This window comes from Danio aesculapii, chromosome 6, assembly GCF_903798145.1.
Source record: "Danio aesculapii chromosome 6, fDanAes4.1, whole genome shotgun sequence".
In the NCBI taxonomy this organism is placed as follows: Eukaryota; Metazoa; Chordata; class Actinopteri; order Cypriniformes; family Danionidae; genus Danio; species Danio aesculapii.
In genome coordinates, this window is record NC_079440.1 from 19,298,930 (window position 1) to 19,325,100 (window position 26,171).

The window sequence follows — 26,171 nt, forward strand, 5'->3', positions numbered from 1 at the left end:
GTTTTCAAATCCTGCTCGTGTAATATATTAAGCTGGAGAACTTCGTTTTACTTCAGTCACGGAAAACAACAGCAGAGTAATGGAAATTTGTACGTCACCATCTAACGACAGAGGGCAGTAATGCGCTGTCGTCATTCTAAATCCACACGCGTGGGAAAAGGACAGAAGAAAACAATGCTAAACAAACCGCTAAACTAAAATGGGCTCAGAGGAAATGATTTTTAAATGTAAGTTGACAGTTTTACATCAAAACGTGTCCCTTAATAAGTAGACATATATTTAACGATACTCCCTGAACGTAATGCTGCGCCAATAATAACCGCATGCTTATGATGCACGTCGTGATTTTATCCATGTGATTCATTCAATTTTCAAGTAACTATATTTACCAGTCGTCTCTGTGCATTTAGGGACTGATGCCAACACGGCAGATCTGATTGTGTGGAGAGTCACTAACAACAGTCTGTTTACTGGCAGGAGAAATGCAGCCATTAAAGCATACGAGTGAGTAAAAGCAGTCCTTGTTTTACTGAAACTCTTATTATTCATTCGTCTTACTTGATGCTTTCAATCTACAGGTTGTATGTGAAAGAGAAACAACTGCAAGGGAAAGTGGCACCTACGTGGGTTCGAAAGAAATGGGAGAATCTAAAACAGAAGTATAAGGTGAATTATTTTATTCATGCGTTCAGACATCTTCAGAAGTCCTTTAAAGGGGACCTATCATGCCTCTTTTTATAAGATGTAAAATAAGTCTCTGGTGTCCCTCAGAGTGCGTATGTGAAGTTTCAGCTCAAAATACCACACAAATAATGTTTTAGGAATCTTTGAAACGGCCCCTTTTAGGCTTTGATCCTAATTGAGTCGTTTTGGTGACTTCGAATGAGATTTTCGAAAGAAGGGTGGAGCTATAAATGTCTATGCATCACCATAGTGGCAGATTCAAAACTCTAATGCTGTGTTTACACCAGACACAGAATGCGCAAACAAATCATGTTATTAGCGCGTGAATATATGTGTGAACATTTTAAGTTTACTTGCTTCATTCACATGTCAAATTCACTTCAAAATAGGTGTGGATTTGCGTCATGGGCGGGGCTTCTGACTCTAGCTTCATTGCTAACATGGATTATATTGAGAGAATAGATGTGTTTATGTGCTTTAGGATGGCTGACAAAAAGCAAAAATTTGTTTGGCGACGTGTCTGAGTCCACTAGATACTTTCAGATGTGCACCCAGCTCTGTGAGTTCAGAAACTATACCTGGATGATGGAAGCTTTCAGCGATGCTTCCGACTGAGCTGAGCCCAGTTTGATGAACTGTTGTTCGGTGTCGGCAAGAGTACTTTCCCTTGGGACACCAACAACAGGTGCTATGTCATAATCAGGCATAATCAATTTTAAAGTAATAAAAATATTTTAATAGTGCTGAGGTTAACACAGTTCATCAACATTAAAACTATTATGAACCGCTAGATATTTAGAATATGCCATTAACTCATCAATGCAATCAATATTATTTTTTAATCACATAAAAGCAACATAAATACAAAGAGAACAATTTAAAGAACATATTAAATAGTTCAATAAAACGGTAGGAATGCCACAGGAATGCACCCTGTCATTGTCCTGCATTTCAAGAGTTCACGCTTAGCTGATGATTGGTTATAAAGCATGTTTGGCATGCTGTCCCGGAAGAGAGCCTTGAGCTGTTAAGATCCTCGAACCTGAGGATCCTTCCCCTTTGCAGGGCGAGAGGGGAGTTTAAGCTCAGGAAGATCTCGAGAACTCCCCTGCTATTTGTAGCTAATGACCAATTAGGGATTGCTATGAAGAGATCACCACTTACTAGGAGCACGTTAGGGTGCCAATTTGGATTAGTCAATTAACTTAAGTGGCATGTTTTTGAATGGTGGGAGGAAACCAGGGGAAACCCACGCAAGCAGGGGGAGAACATGTAAACTCTGCACAGAAATGTCAACTAGCTTGGTAAGAATTAGAACCAGTGACATTCTTGCTGTGAGGCAAAAGTGCCAACCACTGGGCTGCCGTGCCGCCTTATCTAGGAAAGGAGGAGGAGGAGTAGGGGTGGAAGGGGAGATTCTGTCAAAATAAAGATGTCTGGTTTGAAACTTTAAAAAAAAAAATTTTATGGTGACTTAGGAATCATCTGATTGGCTAATGTGGGACCAGCCATGATCAATCATAAGCATGTGATACTCTTGAAATTAGTTTAACTTTACTTAAAAGAATAGTTCACATAAAAATGAAAATTGTCATCCTTTACTCACCCAAAACATCTTCCAAAACCTGTTTATTTTTTTCTTTAGTTAAACAAGTTAGGAAAACATTCTGAATAATGTTGAAAAAAAAACAGCTATTAACTATTTTTGCTCCTATTATGGATATCGTATAAAAGATTTTAAATAAAAAACAAAGTAAGTCTAACAAATGAGAAGATAATCATCAGTTCCTGATCAACCGGCACCAAATATAAAAAATGTAAAAGGGAATTTGCTGCAGTGGGAGAAGCTGGGTTAGTCTTTAATTATATATAATAAATTACTTAATCACCGCAGAGGACAATGGCGACATGCAAAGAACCTGTGATGGAGTTTGGAGGCGTGAGGTGCTCTAAAGAATCGCAGATGCTCAGGACAATTCTGGGCATTTTAACAGGACCTAAACAACATTTTAGATATTTTACAATAGCTATGTTTCCATTCACCTATTTTTAAAAAAATCGGTTCTTTGAAACGCCATGATGTGCATAAGTTGTGAAAATGCACATAAAAACATATGTGCATAACTGAGTTGGATCAATTTTTATTCGATAAGAAAAGATGTGCATAAACTACTTCTACCGAACAAATTCCAGTTTGCGCATTAAAAAATTAAAAGATTTTGTTATAAGAGATCATGTGACGATAAAAATGTGTGTGAATGGACACATTGATATATATATATATATATTTTATAATTACCTCCAGAACTGTCAAGAGGGTCTGTGCTCCGCGTCTCACGCCTTCAAATGCCACCGCAAGATCATTGCATGTTGCATTTGTCTTCTGAGGCGCAAGTAATTTATTAAATAAAGAAAAGATTCACACAGCTTCTCCTACCATGGCAAATTTCATTTATACTGTGGATATTTGGCACCAGTTAATCAGGAAGTGACGATTTTGTTCTATTTGATTCGTTGGATGGAAGCGCTGCTTTATTCGCTCGTCTTTTTTGCAATATTCCAGTTTTCGCATAAATTTTATTTGCATCTTTGTATTGACTGGTTTGTCCATCAATGCAGTCTATCGCACCCATTTTTATAATCACAAGATCTCTTAAAAGAAAATCACATCACTCTTAAATTTTTTTATTTATTCGGTAAAGGTGTTTTCATCATAGTTTATGTGCATATTTTCTTATTGAACAAAAAAAATAAATTTCCTTAGTTGTGCTTTTTTCATGCACATTTTTACAAATGTATGCACATCTTGGCATTTCCATGAAGCAAATTTTTTTTCTGATAATCCAAAATGTTCATAAAAGAAGAAACCGCTAATGGCTGCTTTTTAACATTTATGTTAAATTTAAAAAGTTTACTTGAGTTAATTTTTTGGGGTGGACTGTCCCTTTAAAATACCTGTAACGATATTTTGCAGGACCTCAAAAGCATTCGTACGGCAGAGGGAGAGTCAGCATCTGCGACCTGGAAGTGGTATTCAGTGATGGATGGAGCGATGAACAGCGAGAACCCAATCACCCACATCATCACTCCCGTCCGCGTGACCTTACCGGCCCAGGATGCTCCTCCCACCAAGCAGAGGAAACAAGCGGATTGGCTGATGGCCCTGCGAGAAGTGGAGAAGAGGCAGGAGGAGAGAGAAAGGCAAGCGGCGGAGAGAGAAGACGAGAGAGACCGCCGCTCCGCCGCCAGAGAAGACGAGAGAGACCGACGCGCTCTGGAGAGAGAAGCCGAAAGAGATCGAAGAGCTGCGGAGAGGGAAGAAATCAGAGAGAGACTGGTGCTGGAGAGGGAGGAGAGGAGAGAGCGGGAAATGTTTGCTCGAGAGGAGCGCTGGGAGAAAGAGATGCTGGCTAGAGAAGAGCGACAGGAAAGAGACTACAGAGAAAGAGAGGAGAGGAGGGAAAGAGAAGCCGCAGCTAGAGAAGAAAGGCTCTTTAAAGTCCTCGAGACATTTCTGGCCAACAAGTAAATCTCGTACACGTACTCAAAACTCAAATGGCAAGACATTTTTAAAGGGATAGTTCACCCAAAAATGAAAATTACCTCATCATTTACTCTCTCTCATGTGGTTTAAAACCTTTTATTTCTTTTGTTGAACACAAACCATGATATTTCGACGAATTGACTTCCGTAGTAGGAAAAACGTTTACTATGGAAGCCAATGGGTCCCAGCTACCAGCATTTTTCAAAATATCTTCTTTTGTGTTTAACGGAAGAAAGAAACTCAATGATGAGAGTGAACTATCCCTTTAACATTTAATTTACAAAACATACTAGTTTCTGCTTTCATGCTAATGCCCATTTTTTAGCCTCCACTCCCATTAGAGTAATTTATGGTAAATACTGTAGTGTTTTTTTTAACCAAACTATAATAAAATACTTGAATAAATAAATTAATACCCAAATACGGTACTACATTTTCAGCAACAGTATATATTGTATTACAATACACCACAGTTTATTGTTATAATAAAGTATAATATATACAGTACAATACAATTCAATAGTATTCAAAAACACTATATCATTTACCATGCGTTACCATAACATTTTTTAATGAGGGTTGCATCTTTTCCATTAAGCACTAGTACTTATTCATTAGTTTTAAAACGTAGTAACACTTTTTTATTAGATTTTTATTCATTAGATTATTCAATAGATACTAGTACTTATTTGTTAGTTAATAGTACTTATTCATGTGCTGTAAGTTGGTATCCACTAGATACTATTGATTTTTTTTTATTAGATACTAGTCCTTATTTATCATACTATTACTTATTAATTAGATACTGATATTTATTTCAATAGTAGTTACTTTATTTGTCTGGTAAGAAACTGTACTTTTTTGCCATTGACTTCTATGGGGATCTGTCAATAAGATGTCAACTAGTTTTTATTACGTGTTAGGATTTGTTCATTTTATTGCATATTTTATTTAGGTACCGGAACGTATTTAATAGATACTAGCACTGATCTATCAGTGAATACTACTCACAACACACTGGCAACTAATCGCAACAGCCTTTGTTTACTCTTATGGTATGACTGGTCTGAAGGGCTAAAGTAGAATTTAAGAGTTCAATTCAAAATTTTAATAAAATAAAAATATAATAATAATATTTAATAGGTATGCAAATCTAATAATATATACTATAGTCTGAAAATGTAAACATAAATGCACTAATCTAAATTTAAATGTAAACTAGTTAGCGGTGTTGGGCAGATTACTTATGAATTGTTTTCAGTTACAGATCACATATTACATTACAAAATTTGCAGTTTGTAATACATTAATAATAGTAAAATATAATACTCTATAATCTATATAATTAGATTACACATTTATGGTAACGTAACTTCGACCGACTACTTTTGGATTACATTCAGATTACTTTTTTGCTGACCTTTATATTTAAACGATACAAAGACAAAATAGTAAATTCTTAATCCCAAAATAACAGTTTTCTTAAAAACAGATTCTTTTTAGAGTGAAATGTATGGACAGTAATAATACATAAATATAAAACAGAAATATTTTGGGGAATTAACGAATTTTGAACAAGCTACCGCCATTGTGATCCTCATAAAAGTCAAATTCGTTATTAGTAGCAACAGTTACTAGTCACCATGTAAAATATGTACAAATGAATGTTAAATACTGGTATCTGTTGAATAAGTACAAAAGATAATAGTTGCTAAAAGGTAAGTACTAGTAGCATGAAAATAGATACTAATAAGGTTTTTAGATTAAATGTTAAAGCTTGCCATACTCTGGTAATCTTACATTCCAAATTGCCTATTTTCTACTAATAAACAATTTTGCATTGCCATCATCTGTCTAGCTCTTTTTCAATCAGAAAAGTAAGTAATACTCTAGAATGCACATTTATGGTAATCTGACTACTTTTGGATTACATTTACTTTACTTTCGTGCTGAGCTTTATGTTTGAAGGATACAAAGACAAAATAGTCAATTATTTATCTTAAAACAAGTTTCCAGACAACAGCTTCATTTTAAAGTGCAATGTGTGGACAGACTGTAATAATACATTGCATAAAAAATACAATTGTTAAAGGTGTTGTATGTAAGATTTTAACTCTTCTAAAGCACAAAAATACAATAATATGTTTGCAGATATTTAAGAAACATGCAAGTGAACATTCTTGTTTATCTGAAAAATAATGCTGAAGCCAGATATTCTGCTTTGAAAATGTGTGTTACGTGCTGGAACGCTGTCTTTGTTTTGGTTCTTTTAACCTGCCCACTACCAGTTTAGCCAATTATATTTCAGCACCCCGGGTTGCCTTGTTGTAAAACAGCGTATTTCATTTATTTAGTCAGAAAGGCTCTCAAAGCATGCGTTTGTGACCGAAATGCGACCTCTGGTGGACAGAAGCAGACTCTGAAATGAGACGCAGATTTAGATTTCCACTAAAAGTTATTAAATAGGAAATAATATAAATATTACTAACGTAAACATTAGGTAAGCAGTTTACATTGTAACCCTGTGTCCTAACAACACGATACTTGATGAGATTTGCAGTGATGAGCAATTTGGCTGTTTGCACCAGACAAAACACGACAGAAATTTAAATACAGCCATTCAGAAGCACAGAATATGCTCTCACCCACGAAATGGTAAGGTTTATAATCTATTTAATACATATTAAACCTCTTTAACATTAATAAATGTACATGCTGAATCACTGACACGTGTTGGTTTTGAGATTTTCTAAAGTTCAATTTCAAATGGTTTATTTTATTGTCAAGATCTGAGGTGAACTATCTGCTGCTACTTTCAGTAGTTTGGCCATAAATGTCATGTAAAATGACATTCAAACTCTCATTATTAGCATTTAAAACTGAATAAAGCACATGAGGTTTACCTGAGGTGGTCATTGTCATAGTTTTCTGTTGTTAAGCTGCAAGAAATGGAAGCCGTTTCTAATATATTCGAGGTGTTGGTTAAAACAAAACCTCTTTTATTATGGAAAATATTCCTTCTATTGTGTGCCGTTGTTTTTATTTAGTAGACGGTTCAAATCAGCCTTTCGGCTCGATAATCAGACTCACTCCTGTTGGTCCTCAATCTGGCAATCTGCACTAGCATTCGTTTTGATCCAGGAATGCAATACCTAGTTCAACCACTGGGTGTCAAACTTAAATGAACTGTAGTTCGAGTATTCTAAAAAGTACTTGACAAAGGAAATATTGGGGCAGCAATATGTGCAAAAACAGAAAGATTTCTTATTTTTAAAAAATCATCTACAATCGAAACGAGTCCCAATTGAGACAGATCTGTTAAAAAAAAAGGAATTTGCATGCCAGGCCAGTAGCTAGCAACAGCCACTGTTGTCATGTAATGCTTGTAAAAAGATGCATATAAACTTGTTACTCTAGTTGAAAATAATGTTGCATAAATGTTTGTTTGATAATGCTTACACAAAACCAAAACATGTTTCATTTAATAATTATAATGATTATGATAAACCAACAAGCCATGATTAAATAATTTATTATTGAATAAATCTAACAGATATCTGCACATTAGACGAAAAACAACAAATGCACAGAGCAGAGACACAGAAACATAAAATAGCTGAGCTTTAACATCCTGAATACAAGGTTATGGGATAGTTAACACTCAAGTTACAGTATCACCATCAAACTTGCAGAAAGATTAGTGAAAAAAATATACTGACAGGTAAAAAAAAAAGCTGAATTATGTCAAAGAATAAAGAAGAAAATAGTCAGGACAACAGTAGATGCTTAGAATATTTATATTGAAATATATTCATATGTATTTATAGTATTTATAACAGTTTTTTTCCTCTGAAGTTTGGCAGGTGCTTTGAATTTGTCTTTGCAAACAAATATTTGGCAACAGACTTTGCATCAATATAATACAAGCATCTTTTTTTTACTGAAAATAAAGCATTTGTAATAGTCTGAATATCTCATTTCTATATAATCCTCTAAATAAATAATTTAATAGATGACAATTATGTAGAACACACACATATAATAATTACACTTTAAAATTCTGTAGTCATTAATATTTGATATTATAAGTATGGCCACACTGCACCTAAATTCAGCAGTCAATTCACCTATTAGTGTTTAATCCTGTTCAGTAATAGTTAGTGATGGTTACATTTAACCAAATTAATACATGAAAAATGCAGGTAGCGATAATCACATTTACACAAATTCGATGTAGTGTGTACAAACTGAACAAATAGTCGTTAACGGCTGATTTAGGTGTGTATCATTTGTCTCTCTTCTATATGAGGCAAGAAAACACAGGGGAGATATCTCGACTCACTGGTGTTGCCAGATCTTGTTAGAAAAAGCAACTATTAAGAAAAAAACATAATAAACTTAAAAATTGGCTTTATGGGTAGCACAATCGCCTCACAGCAAAAAGGTCGCTGGTTCGAGCCTCGGCTGGGTCAGTTGGCATTTCTGTGTAGAGTTTGCATGTTGTCCCTGTGTTAGCGTGGGTTTCCCCCGGGTGCTCCGGTTTCCCCCACAAGTCCAAAAACATGTGGTATAGGTGAATTTGGTAAGATAAATTGTCCATAATGTATGTGTGAATGAGTGTGTAGGGTTTCCCAGTGATGGGTTGCAGCTGGATGGGCATCTGCTGCGTAAAACATATGCTGGATAAATTGGCGGTTTATTCCACTGTGGCGACCCCAGATTAATAAAGGGACTAAGCCGAAAAGAAAATGAATGAATGTATGAATGAATGAACTTAAAAATTCTTAACCTTAAAATAAACTTTAATAGAAAAAAGTCATATAGTAAAATATTGCAAGATGCAGTTGGACACTCATTTGTTAACTCCTAAAACTGGAATAAACAGTCCAAAATGGTCAAAAATTTACAAGTATTGTGTGTAAAGTGGGGATGGTAACACTATAAAGGGATAGTTCACACAAAAATGAAAATGTAATCTCAACCTTTATGAATTTCTTTCTTGGGTTCAACACAAAAAAAACTGAAAACCTGTAACCATTGACTTCCATAGTATGAGAAAACAAATGCTATGCAAGTCTATTGTTACAGGTTTGCAAAATATATCGATTACTCTCTATCACTTTTCGCAACCTCGCAATTTCATGGAATATTTCGTACAATTTGACATGATTTTTTCTACAGCGCATTGTGTTCTGAATCCTGATTAGCGCATTGTGTTCTGCGTCCTGACTGGCTGTAGACCCCTGTCAATCAATCTCCTTCGTGCTGTGTCTCCTGTAGAGTACAGATTGCGTTCAGCTTGCCAAATGTACTGGAATCTTCGATCACTAGCAGTGTAACTCTGAAGTGCTGTATTGTATGTTTGCAAGTTTTCTACTCACAATGTCGCCGAAACGTTCTGCACCGTCAAAGGCACCTCTGGTAGCACTAAAAAGTGAAAGAAGATGCCAACCATCGCACAAAAAGTTGAACTTCTGGACATGCTAAAGCAAGGTAGAAGTTACGCGGATGTAGGGGGCCAATATGGAATAAATAAACGAAGATCAAATGGTTTTGATCTTTGGTTTCATTCTATAACACTGGACTTATTTTTCTACAAAGGTTTCAAATTTGAGAGTGTTTAAACAAGAGAGAAAAGTGTGAAAATGTTAATGCCTGTCTGAGAAAAGTGAATAACGTGTGTAGTGAGGGGTTTTACAGCCTTAAAACATCTATAATAATAAAAAAAATAAAGCTGACTACTTCACGGATTTCGCCTATTGCAGGTTATCTTTAGAACGTAACTCCTGCGAATAATGTGGAAGCGCTGTATTGTCTTTTGTGTTCAACAGAATAAAGAAAGTCAAACAGGTTTGGAACAAACAAAGGATGAGTAAATTATGACAGAATTTTCAGCTTTGAGTGAACTATCCCTATAAAGCGACATTCTGTAAACAAACACAAAGAATCACTCAGTCAATAGTGGTTTAGTTAAAACTTGTTGACCATATTGAGCTTTTGCTTACTATAATAATACTTTAGTCAAAATTAATGTATATGTTGATGCTGAAATGGTGGGATTACCATGGTATCAACACACACAAAATGAAAAATGAGGGAATTGACTCCTGTATTGTATATGTGGCCTGTAATATTTGCTTTAAAATGACATAAATGATCTCACTAAATATTGTACGACACAGCACACATTTACCAGCTTTCAGTTGGTGGGTAGAATTATGCACAGTGCTTCATAAATGCATCTAGTTGTTGCAAAGGATGTCCCTATATAGCTGATTAAATCAGGGGTATCAGGGAACTTCAGTGGTGGAGACCAGTTCTGCAGAAATTTTCAGTAACACTCAGACCTCGAGGAGCTTGTTGAGATGTGTTTGATTATTGTTGAAGCAAAACTCTGAAGGATTGTGGTTCTCCTGGGGCTAGCTGCATAGGCATCATTTTATGGGCTAGTTTGACCAAATACACTCTTAGAAATTAACATACAAAAAGGTAGTCACTGGGGCGGTTCCCTTTGAAAAAGGAACACTTATTTGACTTTTTATGTATTAAAGGGCACCTATTTGACCCCTTTTTCAAGATTTAAGATAAGCCTTTTGTGTCTCCAGAATGTGTTTGTAAAGTTTCATCTCAAAACATCCATCAGATTATTTATTATACCTTTAAGAATATTGGAATTTTCTGCTCTGAACACAATGTAGCTGTTTTTGTTGCCTGTGCCTTCAATGCTAGTTCTCCCCGCCCACCGTTCCCACGTGCCTGTCAGCGTGTGCCTCAATCTCCGCCTGGCTGCGTCAGATAAACAGCACAGTGACAGACATGAAGGAAGCAGATCTTACGTAACGTTTGTGAGAAATACTACTGTAAGAACTTTCCCAATGATTATTTGATGTATTTGTTGTGGAGTTAATTCAAGCCTTTCGATGAGTCACACACAATGCCATTACAAAGTTCATGCAAGTTCATGCACACCCTGTGTGTGTGCGTGCGTTTAATTCTACATGGCAAATGTGACAGGATACACGTTAATATTCATTGCTGTATGGACATCCGTTATATTGATGAACAAAATAAACCTGATTTAATGTCCACAAACTGGGATTGAATCGTCCTCTTTTATAATTGTACTGACACGCAGCTGTGGTGATACAGTAAAGACGATAAAATCACTGTTCATTACAAACATTGACTATTTTATAAACATTTTAAACCTGTAAAACTCTTTCTCGCTCACATTTGATGATGATTGATGATCACAGAGAGCTGAACAGATCTTTTAATTCCAGTTGCTTTGCGCACGTCCTGTCTTGTTGATATGATTATACGCGTTACTATGGAGACATGTTAATATGCGTCTGTCAATCAATTTGTTGGACAGGGAAACCGCACTCCTACGTCCAGTTGCGGTCGGCCTCAAAATGGGAAGAATTTGGATCATATTTTAACATCAGCAAATAAAAGAAGAGACTTCTCGTGTTTATATCACTCAAATATGACTGTGGACACACACACAGTTCTGTCCAAACAGCTTACAAAAGTAGATTTTCATCATAGGTGCCCTTTAATACGTCTTTAATGTACAAAATTAGCCCTTAAGGTACCAGTATGGATTCTTTACTAGGTCCTAATATGTCCACTTCAAGTACAAAAAAGTGTACCTTTAGAAAGCGGTACAACCCAAGTGACAGCTTATTTCTGAGAATTGGCTAATGGCTTATCAGTAGGCCCATAAGGAATCTGCGCGCTCAGATTTCTACAGATTTTTAACCCATTATTGATTCTGTTCATTTACATGTGTAAATGTATGTAAATTTATATTTATTCAGTTTTTAAATTAATTTCAGTATAATTATTGACTAATATGAAAATGTTCATATGATTTATTTACAATACAGTGTGTAAAATAATATTTTCTGTCTTTTAGTAGATATATGGGAGACTTGCTTTGTTTACCAAATAAAGTGGATCTAATTGGATTTGCATTGTAAACACTAAATAAATTTAAAAATATATAATTTTTTATTTTAAATATTAAGGTTTTAGTTGTCATACTTCCAAAATAATTCCGCATAAATCCACAGATTTTTAACAAAATTCTCAGCAGAAATAGCAAAAAATGTCCGCAGATTCTGTCTGGCTCTACGTATCAGTCTTGCTTTTTCAGTATCTTTTTGTAACTGACTTTAAAAAGCTTATCTCCAGTATTGAAAAAAAAAAAAAGTATGCAACTGGCCCCAGATTCATTACTTATGGCATTTTGGCATGGCGTGGTATGATTCAGCTTAGCATGACTCAGTTTGCCTTTCCACTGCAGTTTCGAATGCTTCAAATTGGATGATATTGCAGATATATTATTTTTAGAGTAGCACCATGTCTACAATTGTGACAATTATAAATGTGACACAAACAAACACACAACTATGGAGTATACAGTTTATCAGATCAGATTTAATTCCACATCAAATACTGCCAATATTTAGATGTAAACAACAGTATGAATTTGATGAATAATGTACTACCTATGCTGTCTAAACCACAGAAATAAAGTGGCAGAGGATATATATGAGCAGCATTAATAGACTACTATTTCACTTACTTGACAGGAAATGATAGGAACAAACTGAAATGTTGTCAAGATTCTTGCCGTGGAAATCATTGTTCAGTTTGACCAACCACAATCCACATTTAGTTCCCCAGACAGTTTTTTTTCTCTCTCTTCTGCTTGATTGGTTACAACTTTTTGTAGTCAATAGTACTCTAAATGTAATCTTCCAGTCTGGGTAATTAGTACACCCCAAATCATGACAATATTTGATCATTTTTAGCAACAGTAATCAACGAAATATGAACATTTTCTTTGGTGCAGTGGCATGTTTACATTCTATGCCTCCAATATGGCAGGTTGGCCAATCAGTGAGCTAGTGTTTGCAGTGCATGTCACATTTTAGTATCAGTGTGGCACACTTAAGTACCAGGTTCTGTACAACGTGAGCCATACCACACCATGCAGTTGAAAAATTGCCATTACTTACCCCTGGTTGAACTCTTTCCTTTGTGTAACAGTTGACTAAAAGGCTTCACGTTATTCGATAAATCGGATCACAGGATCCAAGCCCCTGCCAATACCTTTTTCCACTAGCACAGCTGGACACCGTCAGACATGAGACTCATCCAGATCCAGGTCAACAGGGGACAGGGGCAGTGCAGAGAGGGTGTGGGGTGTGAGCAGGGATGTCAGGAGTGGGTTCTCCATGCCGCGTTCCTCTCCTAAACTAGGGGATGAGTCTGTGTTCTGCAGAAGCCCAGTGGTTTCCTCATCCTCTGGGCTTTCACGGATCTGGGATGGGGCCAGGCGGGATGGGGTGCTCAGAAGGGGGAGAGGTGGAGGGAGAGGAGAGCAGGCTCTAGAGGTGGAGCTGGAGGCGGCTGAAGGGGTCGGGGACAGACTGCTCCTTACACTCCCTTGATCTTTCCTATCTTTACCCTCAAACTGAGAAGCCTACAGTCAGAACAGAGCAGATGTTTGTAAGTGTTATGTTGAGTTCAGAGGCAGAAATTCAGTTTGAGAGACTTGATGTCTACATCACAGTCAGAAAATAATAACTTTTTAAATATAGCGTTTTGTGTTTTACATAAAAGGCTTAAATTTAACCAGTTATTTTAATCACGGTTCCCATACTTTCATGAACAGCAAATGCAAGGACGGTCAAGGAGTTTTAAAGCAGCATTAATTTTAAATCAAGCACCTTTGTAATTCATACTCCAGTATATGTAGCGCCATGAAAGTTACGTTAAGAGGTTTATGTCAAAAATGTAATTTTCATGTTTAAAACAGTCATGTTCATACAACTTTAATAGCATTAGACGGAATTCAATAGCGAAAATATTAAAACGTGGAAAATTCTGAAATATTGATAAAGTAGGGCTGGGCTATTAATCGAAAAGTAATAGAAATAGACATTTAGAACCTATAATTGATCCAATCTTTCCATTTTTGTAGAGTCACGTGACCAAGCTCTGTTAGGGCTGATTTATACTTCTGCATCAAAACGCATGGGTCTGGTGCAGCCTTCGCGCACCTCTCACAAAATGTAACTACACGTCGCACGTTTGCAGTACATTGACGATAATTGGAAGCTGCGCCAGACATGCCTTGAGACGGCATATTTTTATAAAATAAAGTAAATAAATAAAATAATCGTTCATTAATCATAATCGAGTTCAAATGTTCAATTAATCAAGATTTTAGATCACCCAGCCCTATGATAAAATGTGCCTTATTTATCAATATTTTTTGCATCATTAATAACATTGCATTGTTATTGTACAATATTCAAATGTAAGATTATTCATTTGAGAATGTGTTTTTTTTTGTTCTGTTTCCGATAATCAAGTACAATACTTGAAATAAAACCATAAACAAATTTTATTCAAATTTAATTCAAGCACTTTCAATGACCTGTGTTTGTTTTTTAGTACTTTCTCGGCACTGAATCCATATGTCTGAAATTGAAGTACTTTCAAGAAATAAGATACATTTCCATCTCACAATTCAGCCTTCTCAGTGCTGCATGATGTTCTTAACTCGCAATAAATTTGACTTACTATTTATCTATCTTTAAATATTATCCTTAAATGGTTAGTTTATAAAAATTTTGATTTGAAATGTTGAAAAACAAAAATTCTGATTTTTTTATTAACTAATTGCTACTTTGAAACATAATTAATCAGAGAGCTCCCTCTTCCATCATAGACAGCAAAGTTACAGAGATATTCAAAGTCAAGAAAACTTTCCATGTGACTTCAATGGCTCAACTAATCATACGTACACTTTTTTGACAAAAAAAATCCAGTAAAAAACAACTTTGTTAAAGATTTATCTTTAATGTCAGGTCAAGTTGCATGATCACTATGGGGAATACGCTGCCATATTGTCATTATAATAAGCAAAACAGCACATACGCATCAAATAAACCATAGCAAATTCAATTCATATTTATTTCTATAGTGCTTTTACAATGTTGATTCTGTCAAAGCAGCTCAACGAAGAAGTTCTAGTAAACTGAAACTGTGTCAGTTCAGTTTTTAGAGTTGAAGTTCAGTTTAGTTCAGTTCAGTGTGGTTAATTTTCACTGCTGAAAGTCTTAACATTGAAGAGCAAATGCGTAGCTCGACCTGACGAGGAAGACATTAGCGACATTTTGCCCACAAAACTGTTCTTGGAGCATGGTATGATTACATTTGAACCACTGAAGTCACATGGAATGTTTTGACAGTGTTTTTGGTTCCTTTTCAGGACTTGTCTCAGTTGAACGGAATTTTCATTTTCAGTTTAAATATTATGTTTATATTTTGTTTGCATCTCCCAAATTACAATTGCATATCACTAGAAGACAGCAATTCACTGGAAGAAGTCATACAGTAATTGTGAGATATAAACTCAGAATCATTAGAAATCAATTTATAATTGTGATAAATTTTATGAACTTACAATTCTGAGAAACTAATTCTGGTGGTGGATGAGGAGATTGCCACCCCCCCCCCCCCTCCCCAAAATGTGTAAAGCGCTTTGAGTACCCAGAAAAGAGTTATATACATGCAAGTTATTATTATTATTAATATTAAAAATCTTTATAAAGTTTCTCACATTTTATGCCCCTTTTTTCACAAAAAATTGAATTATCACAACAACATTATTATCACAACAACAAGTAAACAGAATTGTAAAAAAAAAAAAAAAAAAAGAAGACATCTGTGGTAAAAACTAAACTGTGAGCTATTAATTTAAGACTCTGAGTTAAATTTTCATTTAAAGAGAAACAACTTTTAAATGATAATTTATTAAAGGTCAAAATATGTTTATTTATATCATAGATTCATTTTGTTTTTACTTAACTTTGAGAAATAATTTCTGAATACATTCTGATGGCATTATTTCCTGAATTCCTGGCCTCCGTTTAAAGCTCACTTACAGCATGTTATTCAAACTAATGCTTGTTGCATGTGTGCACAACACACAGGCTTCAGTATGAACAATGTGTCCTCTGGGGTAAAATCAGACCTGGGGCCATGGTGGTTTGTTCTGGGCAGTTTTGATGCCAGGTGATGAGGACTCTGCTAGGGATGGAGAGTGTCGTCCTCCAGCTTGACTCACTCTCCCTGCCTCTGTGGCTGCTGGTAGGCCGCTGCTGGGGCTTGTAGTGGCAGTAGGCGATTTGGATGCTGCTTCCTGCTGGGTCTCAGTGAAAGTGACTGACCTCTTTTGGTCACCGTGTGCTGAAGGAAAGATTACAGATTTGTCAGTCTCTCTGAACCTCCTCTGCATTACATCATGACGCCAAGGTGTTCATTGCTACATAGCTGATGCATGTCCTGGCAATGAAAATTGCATTGTCAAAACTATTCACTAAAGATTAATTAAAGGAAATTCTATGGATATCACTGTTCTCATATAACATGTGAATCCAAATGTATTAAATGCAAGGCATGGCTTCAAATCTAACCTAATCCATTAGTGATGAATACTAAAAAACTTAAAAAACTTAAAGGGATAGTTCACATTTCTTTCTCAAGACATTGACTACGTTTACATGGACATCAGAAGTCAAATTATTTAATTAAAGACAATAATATGATTATAGTGTTTACATGAGTTGCTTTTTGAATGTTCCTTTCATGAAATCTTGTCGCAAAATTCGGCAAAATTCCTACATGACGGTGATAGTTTGATTGCAGTGTTTACATGTCTGGTTTTGCATGTCTGTACTGCACTTCAATAATGATACTAAAATCAGCATATTCCACATGTCAATCTGATTTATGTTCGATTATGTCCTTAATCAGATTAAATTAATCAAAAATCGCTGTTTACATGGTAGACTCTTAATCAGATTATTGTCTTAATCGTATTAAAATCGGATTACTGGTGTCCATGTAAACATACTCACTATTTCACCTACAGGTCATCTAAGATGTTTGTGATTTTTTTTTCACTAGAACATTAAAAAATTATATTGAGCTGAATCCGTGGTGCTTGGTGATTCATATAATGGCAGTGAACAGTTGTGTATTTTTTAAAAAGTCAAAATCAATAGCCATGGCTCCTGATGACACACTGAGCTCTTGTGAAGTGAAACGATCCGTCCGCAGGGGTGCCCTCAAGGCCACCCCAATACGATTTTGCTGTTGATATTGTGAATGTAAATGTACTTACGTAAATTCACAATATTTCAATGAATAAATAGAAGCCACTAAATTATTGTGGATTGATTGGTGCCACTGACGTAGCTGATTCACTGTTTTATTAATTAATTAATTGATCTTCATTAATTTTAGACATGGCATATATACTGTATGCTGTACAAAAAATTATGTGAAATATAACTGAAAAGTTATATACATACATACATACATAAATACATACATACAAGAAAAATGTTTTTAAACTAAATATAAGTTTTTTTTGGTTTGCACATGTACTTGCTGTATTATTTTAAGGAATAAATTGCAATATTTCAAGAGTAATTAATTTAATGAATTAAAATCACATTATTTTATTTACCAGTAACAAAAATATAACATTACGCTGAATTCATTATTTTTTTGTGTGCCACCTCAAGATTTGGTGTGGCCTCTGCTGGCCACCCCTAAGAAAATATTCCGGGGGCGCCACTGTCCGTCCGTGTAATAAATTGAACTTTATTTGCAATATTATTAGCTTTAATCCACAACTTGGTCAAACATTTCTCAGCGCAAGTGCAACTGTAGTCCAGTCACTTTATTTTTTAGATATTTTGAAGAATGGGGGTGGCACAGTGGCTCAGTGGTTAGCACAGTCACCTCACAGCAAGAAGGTCGCTTGTTCTAAGTCCTGGCTGAGCCAGTTGGCATTTTTGTGTGGAGTTTACATGTTCTCCCCATGTTGGCGTGGGTTTCCTCCGGGTGCTCCGGTTTCTCCCACAGTCAATTCAAGTAAATTGAATAAACTAAATTGGCTGTAGTGAGTGAGTGAGTGTGTGTGTGTGTTTGAATGACAGTGTATGGGTGTTTCCCAGTACTGGGTTGCAGCTGGAAGGGTATCTGCTGCGTAAAACCTACGCAGATAGTTGGCAGTTCATTCCACTGTGGTGACTCCTGATAAATAAGCGACTAAGCCGAAGGAAAATTTATGAACGAATGAATTAATTTTGAAGAATGCAGGAAACCATTGACTTTGTTTTTTTCCTAATATAGAAGTCAATGGTTACAGGTTTTCAGCTATTTTCAATATATCTTATTTTGTGTTCAGCAGAAGAAAGAAACCCATGAAGGTTTGAAAGAGCGTAAATAGTGAGTACATTTTCATTTTTTGGTGAATTATTCATTTAGTATTAAGTGGGACATATTGATCTGATCTCACAGGCTTAAATGCTGCGCACATTAGCATTTTTACTGTTCATAGTGGTAGTCATAGAAAGATCACGCACCTCTGTCCAGTGGTTTATTCTTCGGCTGAATGCTCCTGCGTGTTGTGGAGAGTCTGGCTCCCTGACGTCCACGAGACTCGTCCTGCACTCTCTGTATAGACAGCAGGGGGCGGCGAAGCTACAAGACAGAACAGTGACTTGATTTCATGCCTTGAGATAATATACTGAATGCAAAAAAATATTTTTAATTAGCTCTCCTGTGATTTTTTTATTTTCTTCTTTCAAATATTTGTGATGTGCTGTTTAACATAGCAAGGACATTTTCACAGTATTTCTTATATATATATATATATATATATATATATATATATATATATATATATATATATATATATATATATATAATTTTTTTCTTATTTCTTTTAGTTTGGCTGGAATGAATTAAAAAAAAAAACTATTTTAGGGTCAATCCGCTTATTAAGTGTGACGTCACGCAAATCAGCTTCTGGGTCCAAGCGCTCTATCAAACTCTATGGGGAGACTCAACTATAATAATGAACATTTACAAATCGATGTAATACTTTTGAAAGTCACAATCGCAATATACATATATAAAACCATGCCCAATATCAGACGGCCAGAAAGTGATTCATTTTTATAAATTGTTAAAATATTGATGTCTGTGATGCAGCAATTGCAGAAACTGTTGTGTACACCATGATTTTTATGAAATTCACTTTAATGTGTGATATGACTACAAAGTGGTCATAAACGAATATTTTCTCAATTCAAATGAGTAGCGGCTTAGACCCGGAAACAGTATTCCATACGTCACGACTTTACAAGCGGATATTATTAGTAACCTAATGGTTAAGGTTAGGTTAGACTGGGTTAGGGTTATTGATTGGTTACACAACAAAGCACTACAATGACTTGCCTAGTTTACATAATTAACCTAGTTAAGCCTTTAACACTTGTGCATTATTCAAATTGACTGAAATTGGCTGTTTTTGCCCCATTGACTTCTATTATAATGGCATTTTTTGATTGCAAAGCCATGACCCCATATATTCATACATTTTTGATAGTTGGTGGTTTTCCCTCTTGGGAAGAGGTCAAATTTGTAATTTTTACTGTTGATCATCAGTTGGTACCATTAACCCTTTAGATAGACCTGTGAAATAAAGTTTCTGGCTTTTATATGGAGCAAAACAACATATTATTGTGTGTGTGCATTAGGGATGCTCTGATCGATTGGCCGGTAAACACGTTTCATGATTCGATTGGCTCTCGCTGATTTGGCAGAACTTACGAACCGATCGCAAGTGTTTACAAGCTTACAACCCGGGTAATACATCCACAGCACTACGACACGTAAGCAATGTTTACATTGTCAGTAATTTTTCATACCTGTTTTATCTTTTTTTTTTTTTTGTAAAGCTGCTTCTGACCATTACATTTATGCAACATCCTTAATTTATTCTCTTAGGTTAGGCGAGATCTCATACATAGAGGGAAAAATGTGCTTATGCAATGGCAAAATTATATAAAGCTTGAAGCATCAGAATCGGTACTTGGTATCAGATGATCACAGTGACAAGGAATTGGTACTCAGTATCGGCTGCAAAAATCCTGAACGGAGATTGTTTTAGAACTTCCAATTCAGCTGCCTATGGGAGAAATAACTAGGTATACTAAACGGCAGAAAATAGTCGAACTACTCGCTCTACAAACAAGTGTTTGCATGATTATACAGACAAGCAGAATCACATGATGAGAAAATTTCAGTAGGGCAGCACGGTGGCACAGTGGGTAGTGCTCTCGCTTCACAGCAAGAAGGTCGCTGGTTCAAGCCTTGGTTGGGTCAGTTGGCATTTCTGTGTGGAGTTTGCATGTTCTCCTCGTGTTCATGTGAGTACTCTCCGGGTGCTCCGGTTTCCCCCACAAGTCCAAAGACATGCGCTATAGATGAATTGAGTAAGCTGAATTGTCCGTAGTGTATGTGTTTGAATGGGAGTGTATGGGTGTTTCCCAGTGATGGGTTGCAGCTGGAAGGGTATCCATTGTGTAAAACATATGCTGGATAAGTTGGCGGTTCATTCCACTGCGGCGAGCCCAGATTAATAAAGGGACTAAACCGAAATTAAAATGAATGAATGAATGAAAATATCAGTTGGAAACATCAAGTAGCAGAAGGAGCTGTTTTTAACGTCTAAAAATAAATGGAAGTGAATGAGACTGGAAGTCTCGAGCTAAAATGATTCTTTTACCGACTCGGTCCCAGTCATTCCCCTCGCTGGCCAGCAGAGGTCACCATACCCGGACTTTTATGCATTACATCATCCATCTAAACTGATTGTGCACACACCTGAACTGAATCTAGTTAACGACCCACACTTCCTATATAAGCCACACTCAAACACCAGTTCATTGCGAAGTCTTGTTTAGCCCCGGCCAGCATTACTGAGCGTTCTTTCCTGTCTGATCTTCTGAGAATAACCCCGGACTGTTTCTGACTCTGAGTTGCCTTCTGCCTGCCCACGACCCTTGCTTTATACACAGACTCTGAACCACGCTGCCTGCCCTCGACCCAAGCCTGTTTAACGGATTCTGAACCACACCGTCTGCCACTGATCTACCCTGGTAAATCACTCTGTGTCAGTCAGCCGCCAGCCCCAAGACCATTATTGATTACTGGTGATGTGTGTTCGCACTTTAGTGCGTATTGGATGTTTGTATTTGACTGTGACTAATAAATACTGCATAATGGATCCCTCCGTGTCAGTCTCCACGTTACAGATTCAAATGGCTGCGCCTTTCATACGCGAAGAATAAGGTGAATATAAAAGCCAGAAACTAAGCTTCTTTTTTTTTGCAATAGGGCAAAAACACTCATAAACATAACGAAAAGGTACTAAACTTGCCCAGAGTGTATTATTGAGGTTTTTTTTTACATTTTCAAAGCATTTTCTCAAAATATGTGTCAAAATATGATTTGTCATCAAAAATCATTCCATTTGCTAAAACACAGAGAAAGGTGTGGCCAAAATAAGACTTAAAATCACCCCAGCCTGGATGAAAACATCCCCAACAGCACACAAGGGTTAAATTGAAACTTTAAGCTGATTACTAGTATCTTGCAAACTACCCAGAAAAATATTATGACTTGTCATCATGGCAAAGACAAAAGAAATTAGTTATTAAAACTATTGTTAAAAAATGTGGCAAAAAAATCATCGGTAACGCTTTATAATAACTACACACTATAAAACATTTACTAAGCATTAGCAAAAAGTGAATTTATAATCTGTTAAACATTAACTCTACATTATTAAGTGTTAGTAAGCAATTTATAACTGCAGCAACAAATGCTGTATTCTTGACTTAAAACCACATTTATAATGAGCTTAATAATTGTACTTTCATAATTTGTCAATGATTTATTTGTCATTACTAAATTAAGTATTACATTATTTACAAACCATTTGTATTTAAGAGTAGTTGGTGGTTTTTAAGATAATTCAGAATGAGTTAGTAAATGATTAATAAACTATTGAAATCAACGTTTATATATCTTATTGTTAAGGCACATAGTGATGGTTACTATATATGGTAATAAATGCTTTATTAACTCAACTTCATGCTGTTTTGTGACCTAATCTAAAGTGAGGACTATTTATGCTTTATAAATCCCTTATAAATGACAAATAATGGCATGGTATCAAATGAACAACAATCTTTGCAATCTTATCTAAAAAATAAAATAACTGTAAAGTTCAAACATTGCCAAATAACAAGTGTCAAAATACAACATAAAACTGGATAAAACAACAACAACAACAATATAATAATTTAATATAAAAAGATGCAATGTTTAAGCTGTACAGTAACTTTATTTTATAAAATTGCAAAGATTTATTCTTCATTTAATACGGTTTCATTTGTGTATCTTCTAACGAATAGAAATGAATAATGTTGTTTATGTTCTTTTTTCCTGTTTAGAATTTAACTGAGCCTTTAATGGTCATTTATAAGGGATTTATAAAGCATAAATAGTCCTCACTTTAGATTAGGTCACAAAACTGGATGAAGTTGACTTAATAAAGCATTTAATAACGTACAAATTAACTATTACTATATGCCTGAATAATAAGAATTATAAATGCTAATTTTAATAGTTTATTAATCATTTACTAACTCATTCTAAATGATCTTTAAAAAACACCAACTATTCTTAAATAAATGGTTTGTAAATAATGCAATACTTAATTTTGTAATGAAAAATAAATCATTAAGTACAATTATTAAGCGCATTATAAATGTGGTTGTAAGTCAAGAATACAGCATTTGTAGCTGCAGGTATAAACTGCTTACTAACGCTTATTAATGTAGAGTTAATGCTTAACAAATAATGATATAACTATTTGCTAATGCTTAATAAATGGTTCATAGTGTGTAGTTATAAAACGTTACCAAATCATCTTTATATTAACAGCAAAAAAAAAATTCAAAGGAGGGCTACTAATTTTGTAAAATAGTTGGTATGTGTTTTAAGAGCTCACCTGCCTAAGTCCTCGCTTACGACCGAGTGGAGGCTGAATGAGCAGATTCTGCTGTCCCGGTTCACTCTGCACACTGGCAACCCTGCACAATAAAGCCAAAGTACAGACACACATACACAAGCCGATGAGTTCAAACTGCTCCGAGAGCTGAACACAATCCCTGTTAAATCCTCCTGATAAATGGGAGAGTTAAGAGGAAATGTGTCCCTTCCACAAATCCCCATTAGTCCAAATGCACTCCACCAATCAAACACAGGGACGAATCAGAAAGCATGAATCGCAGGTCAGAACCTGCAATGTCATCCACAAAGAAACAAAGGGGAATAGAGGAGCTGGTATAGCAGGTAACCACCGAAAAAGTATTTAGCCATTTTTGGTAAATACAATTAGTGAGATTTTTAACATCCAATCGTTTACTTTAATCCTGCAAGACCAAACTCCCCAGCCCCACAGATTGGCCCCCCAAAAGAGGAACTCCAATTTGAGCAGCATAAAGCCTGAAACATGAGTGGACACCATGACACCATGAGGCTCACTGGAGGATGACATGAGTACCACAGAGTGATAACACGAAGACGGGCATCATTGTCCCTAGCCAAGTGAGAGAGAGAAAGACAGGCAGAAAGTGACTTGGAAAGGATGAGAAGAGAAAGAGATCCTAGTGAGAAGTCAAGTTGGATGTGATGAACAGGGAAGGCAGGCCCAGCCCCGGCACACAGACGGTGAGACACTGCACAGACAGGGCCGTGACACTGTACCTAGACAGGTTACCCTCCTCCAGAAGCCCCTGGGATTCATCTAGCACATTGGGTTCGCTGTAGAATTGGGCAGGGAACAAGATTAGGGGAGTAAAAAGAGAGACATGCAACCCCCCCAGCTGTAGATCAGCCCCCTCTTAAAGAGAAAGATAAGGTAAGGCTGGATAAATTAGGATGTTATAGAGAGTGTTTGATTAAAAAGCATGTTTGTTTACCTGTGACTGGGCAGCATGGTGCTCATGCCTGGTTCGGGTTGACTGGTGGCAGACCCTGTGGCGTGACTGGAGAAACGTCGCTGGGAAATGAGTCTGGGGAGAAAAGCTTCGTGCTCACTTACCACGCTGGGAATGCTAATGGAGTCATCTGAAAAAGACAGAGGATGAGTTTATATGGATCACTCAACAATAAAAAAATTTAAATTCTTTAGTTAAGGAAATGTCATTAAATATTGAGTTGTTTCATTTAGGAAGCCTACAAAACAGATAGCAAAGGTGTACATGCTTACAGAAGTATAGCAAGTTTATTCTTGTAGCATTGTGCATAGCAAATACAGTCTGCAAGACCAAAAACTCTAGAGTCGCCATGAAACGGAAGTTAAAATTGTCCTTTTGCCTGCTATCGTGGCATACATCCACTTGAAATGGTGCTGAAATGAGAAAGAAAAATGTAGGGGGTGGATGATTTCATTGTTTGGGAACCAATTGGACTGCTGAAAGACAGGCGTTGCTAGCAAAATGAAGAAAGATTGACAAATAGACGATTTCAGAGCGGAAATGAGACACGCACTGATATGCTTGTCCTAAAGGAATTCCATAAGTGAAGAAGTCATTTTGAAGGGGAAGGAAAGTTATGGGTCACAGTTTATTTTGATGGTCCGTTTGTTGAATTTAGTTACATTGCATCTACATGACAACTAATTCTCATTAGATTGTAAGTAGACTGTTAGGTTGGGGTAAGGGTTAGTGTACTGTAAGTTGACATGTACTTACTAAGTTTCTTATAGTCAGTTAAATGTCTGTTGAAGGAGCAGTACCATCAGATATATGAAGCAGACAGTCTACTAATGCTCAACTGGACCATCAAAATAAAGTGTTACCAAGTTATAGTCTTTGATTAAAGTTTCTGAGTGCAAATTAATTTTTACAAAATAATGAGGTGACCGATACATCATTTATAACAAGAACTACTATATACATGGAAAAGTGAGAAGATTAAATTTAGATTTTTTTGGCAACTATTCTACTACTAAGCAAAAAACTATTCTAAGAGTTGTAAAGAAGCAACTCAGAATTATGCTGACATCTATCAAGACATTACATCTTTATAAAAAACCAAAAATGCTAGTACAATATGCATATCAGACAAGTCTACTGAAGAATTCAAAAGGAAATCTAAGAATTCATCTTTAGGCTTATAAGACATTAATGATAAAAACAATGACACCCCTAAAAATGACAATTACTATAAATGACTTGTTTTTGTGTTAATCTAAACCTTCCTTTTTTGTGTTCAATAACTTACAAATAATTTGAATGCAAGTTTTCAAGTTCAATGCAAAAGGAGACATTGGCTTTACAGAGTCAGCTTAGCAAAGCCTACAGCGAATGAAGTTTGGGGACTAAAAAAAATACATCCGAGCTAGTGAGATCACAAATATTTCACCATGCGCATACTCCCCGCGCAACAAAGGGGCGTGGCCAGAGGCGCTATAGTGTTATAGCAGAGAAAGCTAAAATGTCACCCAAATGCTGCTATGTCCACAGGGCTTGTTCTGTTTCTGTATTTGGGCTTCCAACTGACACAACACAAAGAGAAGAGTGCTTACAATTTAATTTTGAAAATATTGTTCCAGAAAATTATAAAAAATATATAGCTGGCATTTGACAAAGGACAGCTTCAAGAATCTCTCCCAGTTCAGTGCTGGTTTTGGCTAAAAACTCCTCCAACTGTTGAAGCTGTGGATTGTGAGCCCCAACCTGTAAGTATTTTTATTTGTTAAAACTGATCAATTACATGCATGGTTTCTAGCGTTAACAGTATGTTGTAGCAAGGACGTAAACAATGATGTAAACAACATAAAATGCTGTTTGACACAGGTAACAATTTAGCTACAAATTCATATTCTCTGTCAAACCTCTGTAAATGCCCACAATCTTCACCAGAACTGCAGTGTCTCTCTATGCAGCCACTTTCACTATGTTCTACATCTCAAATAACGAAC

General features: G+C 35.9%; 2 protein-coding genes across 2 annotated transcripts in view; one reads left to right on the forward strand and one right to left on the reverse strand.

The window, feature by feature from the left end:
• Positions 1–135: 135 nt before the first annotated feature.
• On the forward strand, positions 136–8,213 carry si:ch73-193c12.2 (putative uncharacterized protein DDB_G0271982). The gene is made up of 4 exons (XM_056459726.1): positions 136–227; positions 411–504; positions 579–666; positions 3,659–8,213. The coding sequence occupies exons 1-4, from the start codon at positions 200–202 to the stop codon at positions 4,211–4,213; spliced, it is 765 nt and encodes a 254-aa protein (XP_056315701.1). The 5' UTR covers positions 136–199; the 3' UTR covers positions 4,214–8,213.
• Positions 8,214–12,139: 3,926 nt separating this feature from the next.
• LOC130230614 (protein unc-80 homolog) overlaps positions 12,140–26,171 on the reverse strand; it is a 116,043-nt gene continuing 102,011 nt past the window's right edge. The window contains exons 60-65 of the mRNA XM_056459727.1: positions 24,166–24,313; positions 23,951–24,007; positions 23,193–23,274; positions 18,691–18,808; positions 16,287–16,501; positions 12,140–13,724 (exon numbers count right to left, since the gene is read on the reverse strand). Of these exons, the coding sequence (XP_056315702.1) occupies positions 13,380–13,724; positions 16,287–16,501; positions 18,691–18,808; positions 23,193–23,274; positions 23,951–24,007; positions 24,166–24,313 (965 nt within the window). The 3' untranslated portion in view covers positions 12,140–13,379. The remainder of the gene's footprint in view (positions 13,725–16,286; positions 16,502–18,690; positions 18,809–23,192; positions 23,275–23,950; positions 24,008–24,165; positions 24,314–26,171) is intronic.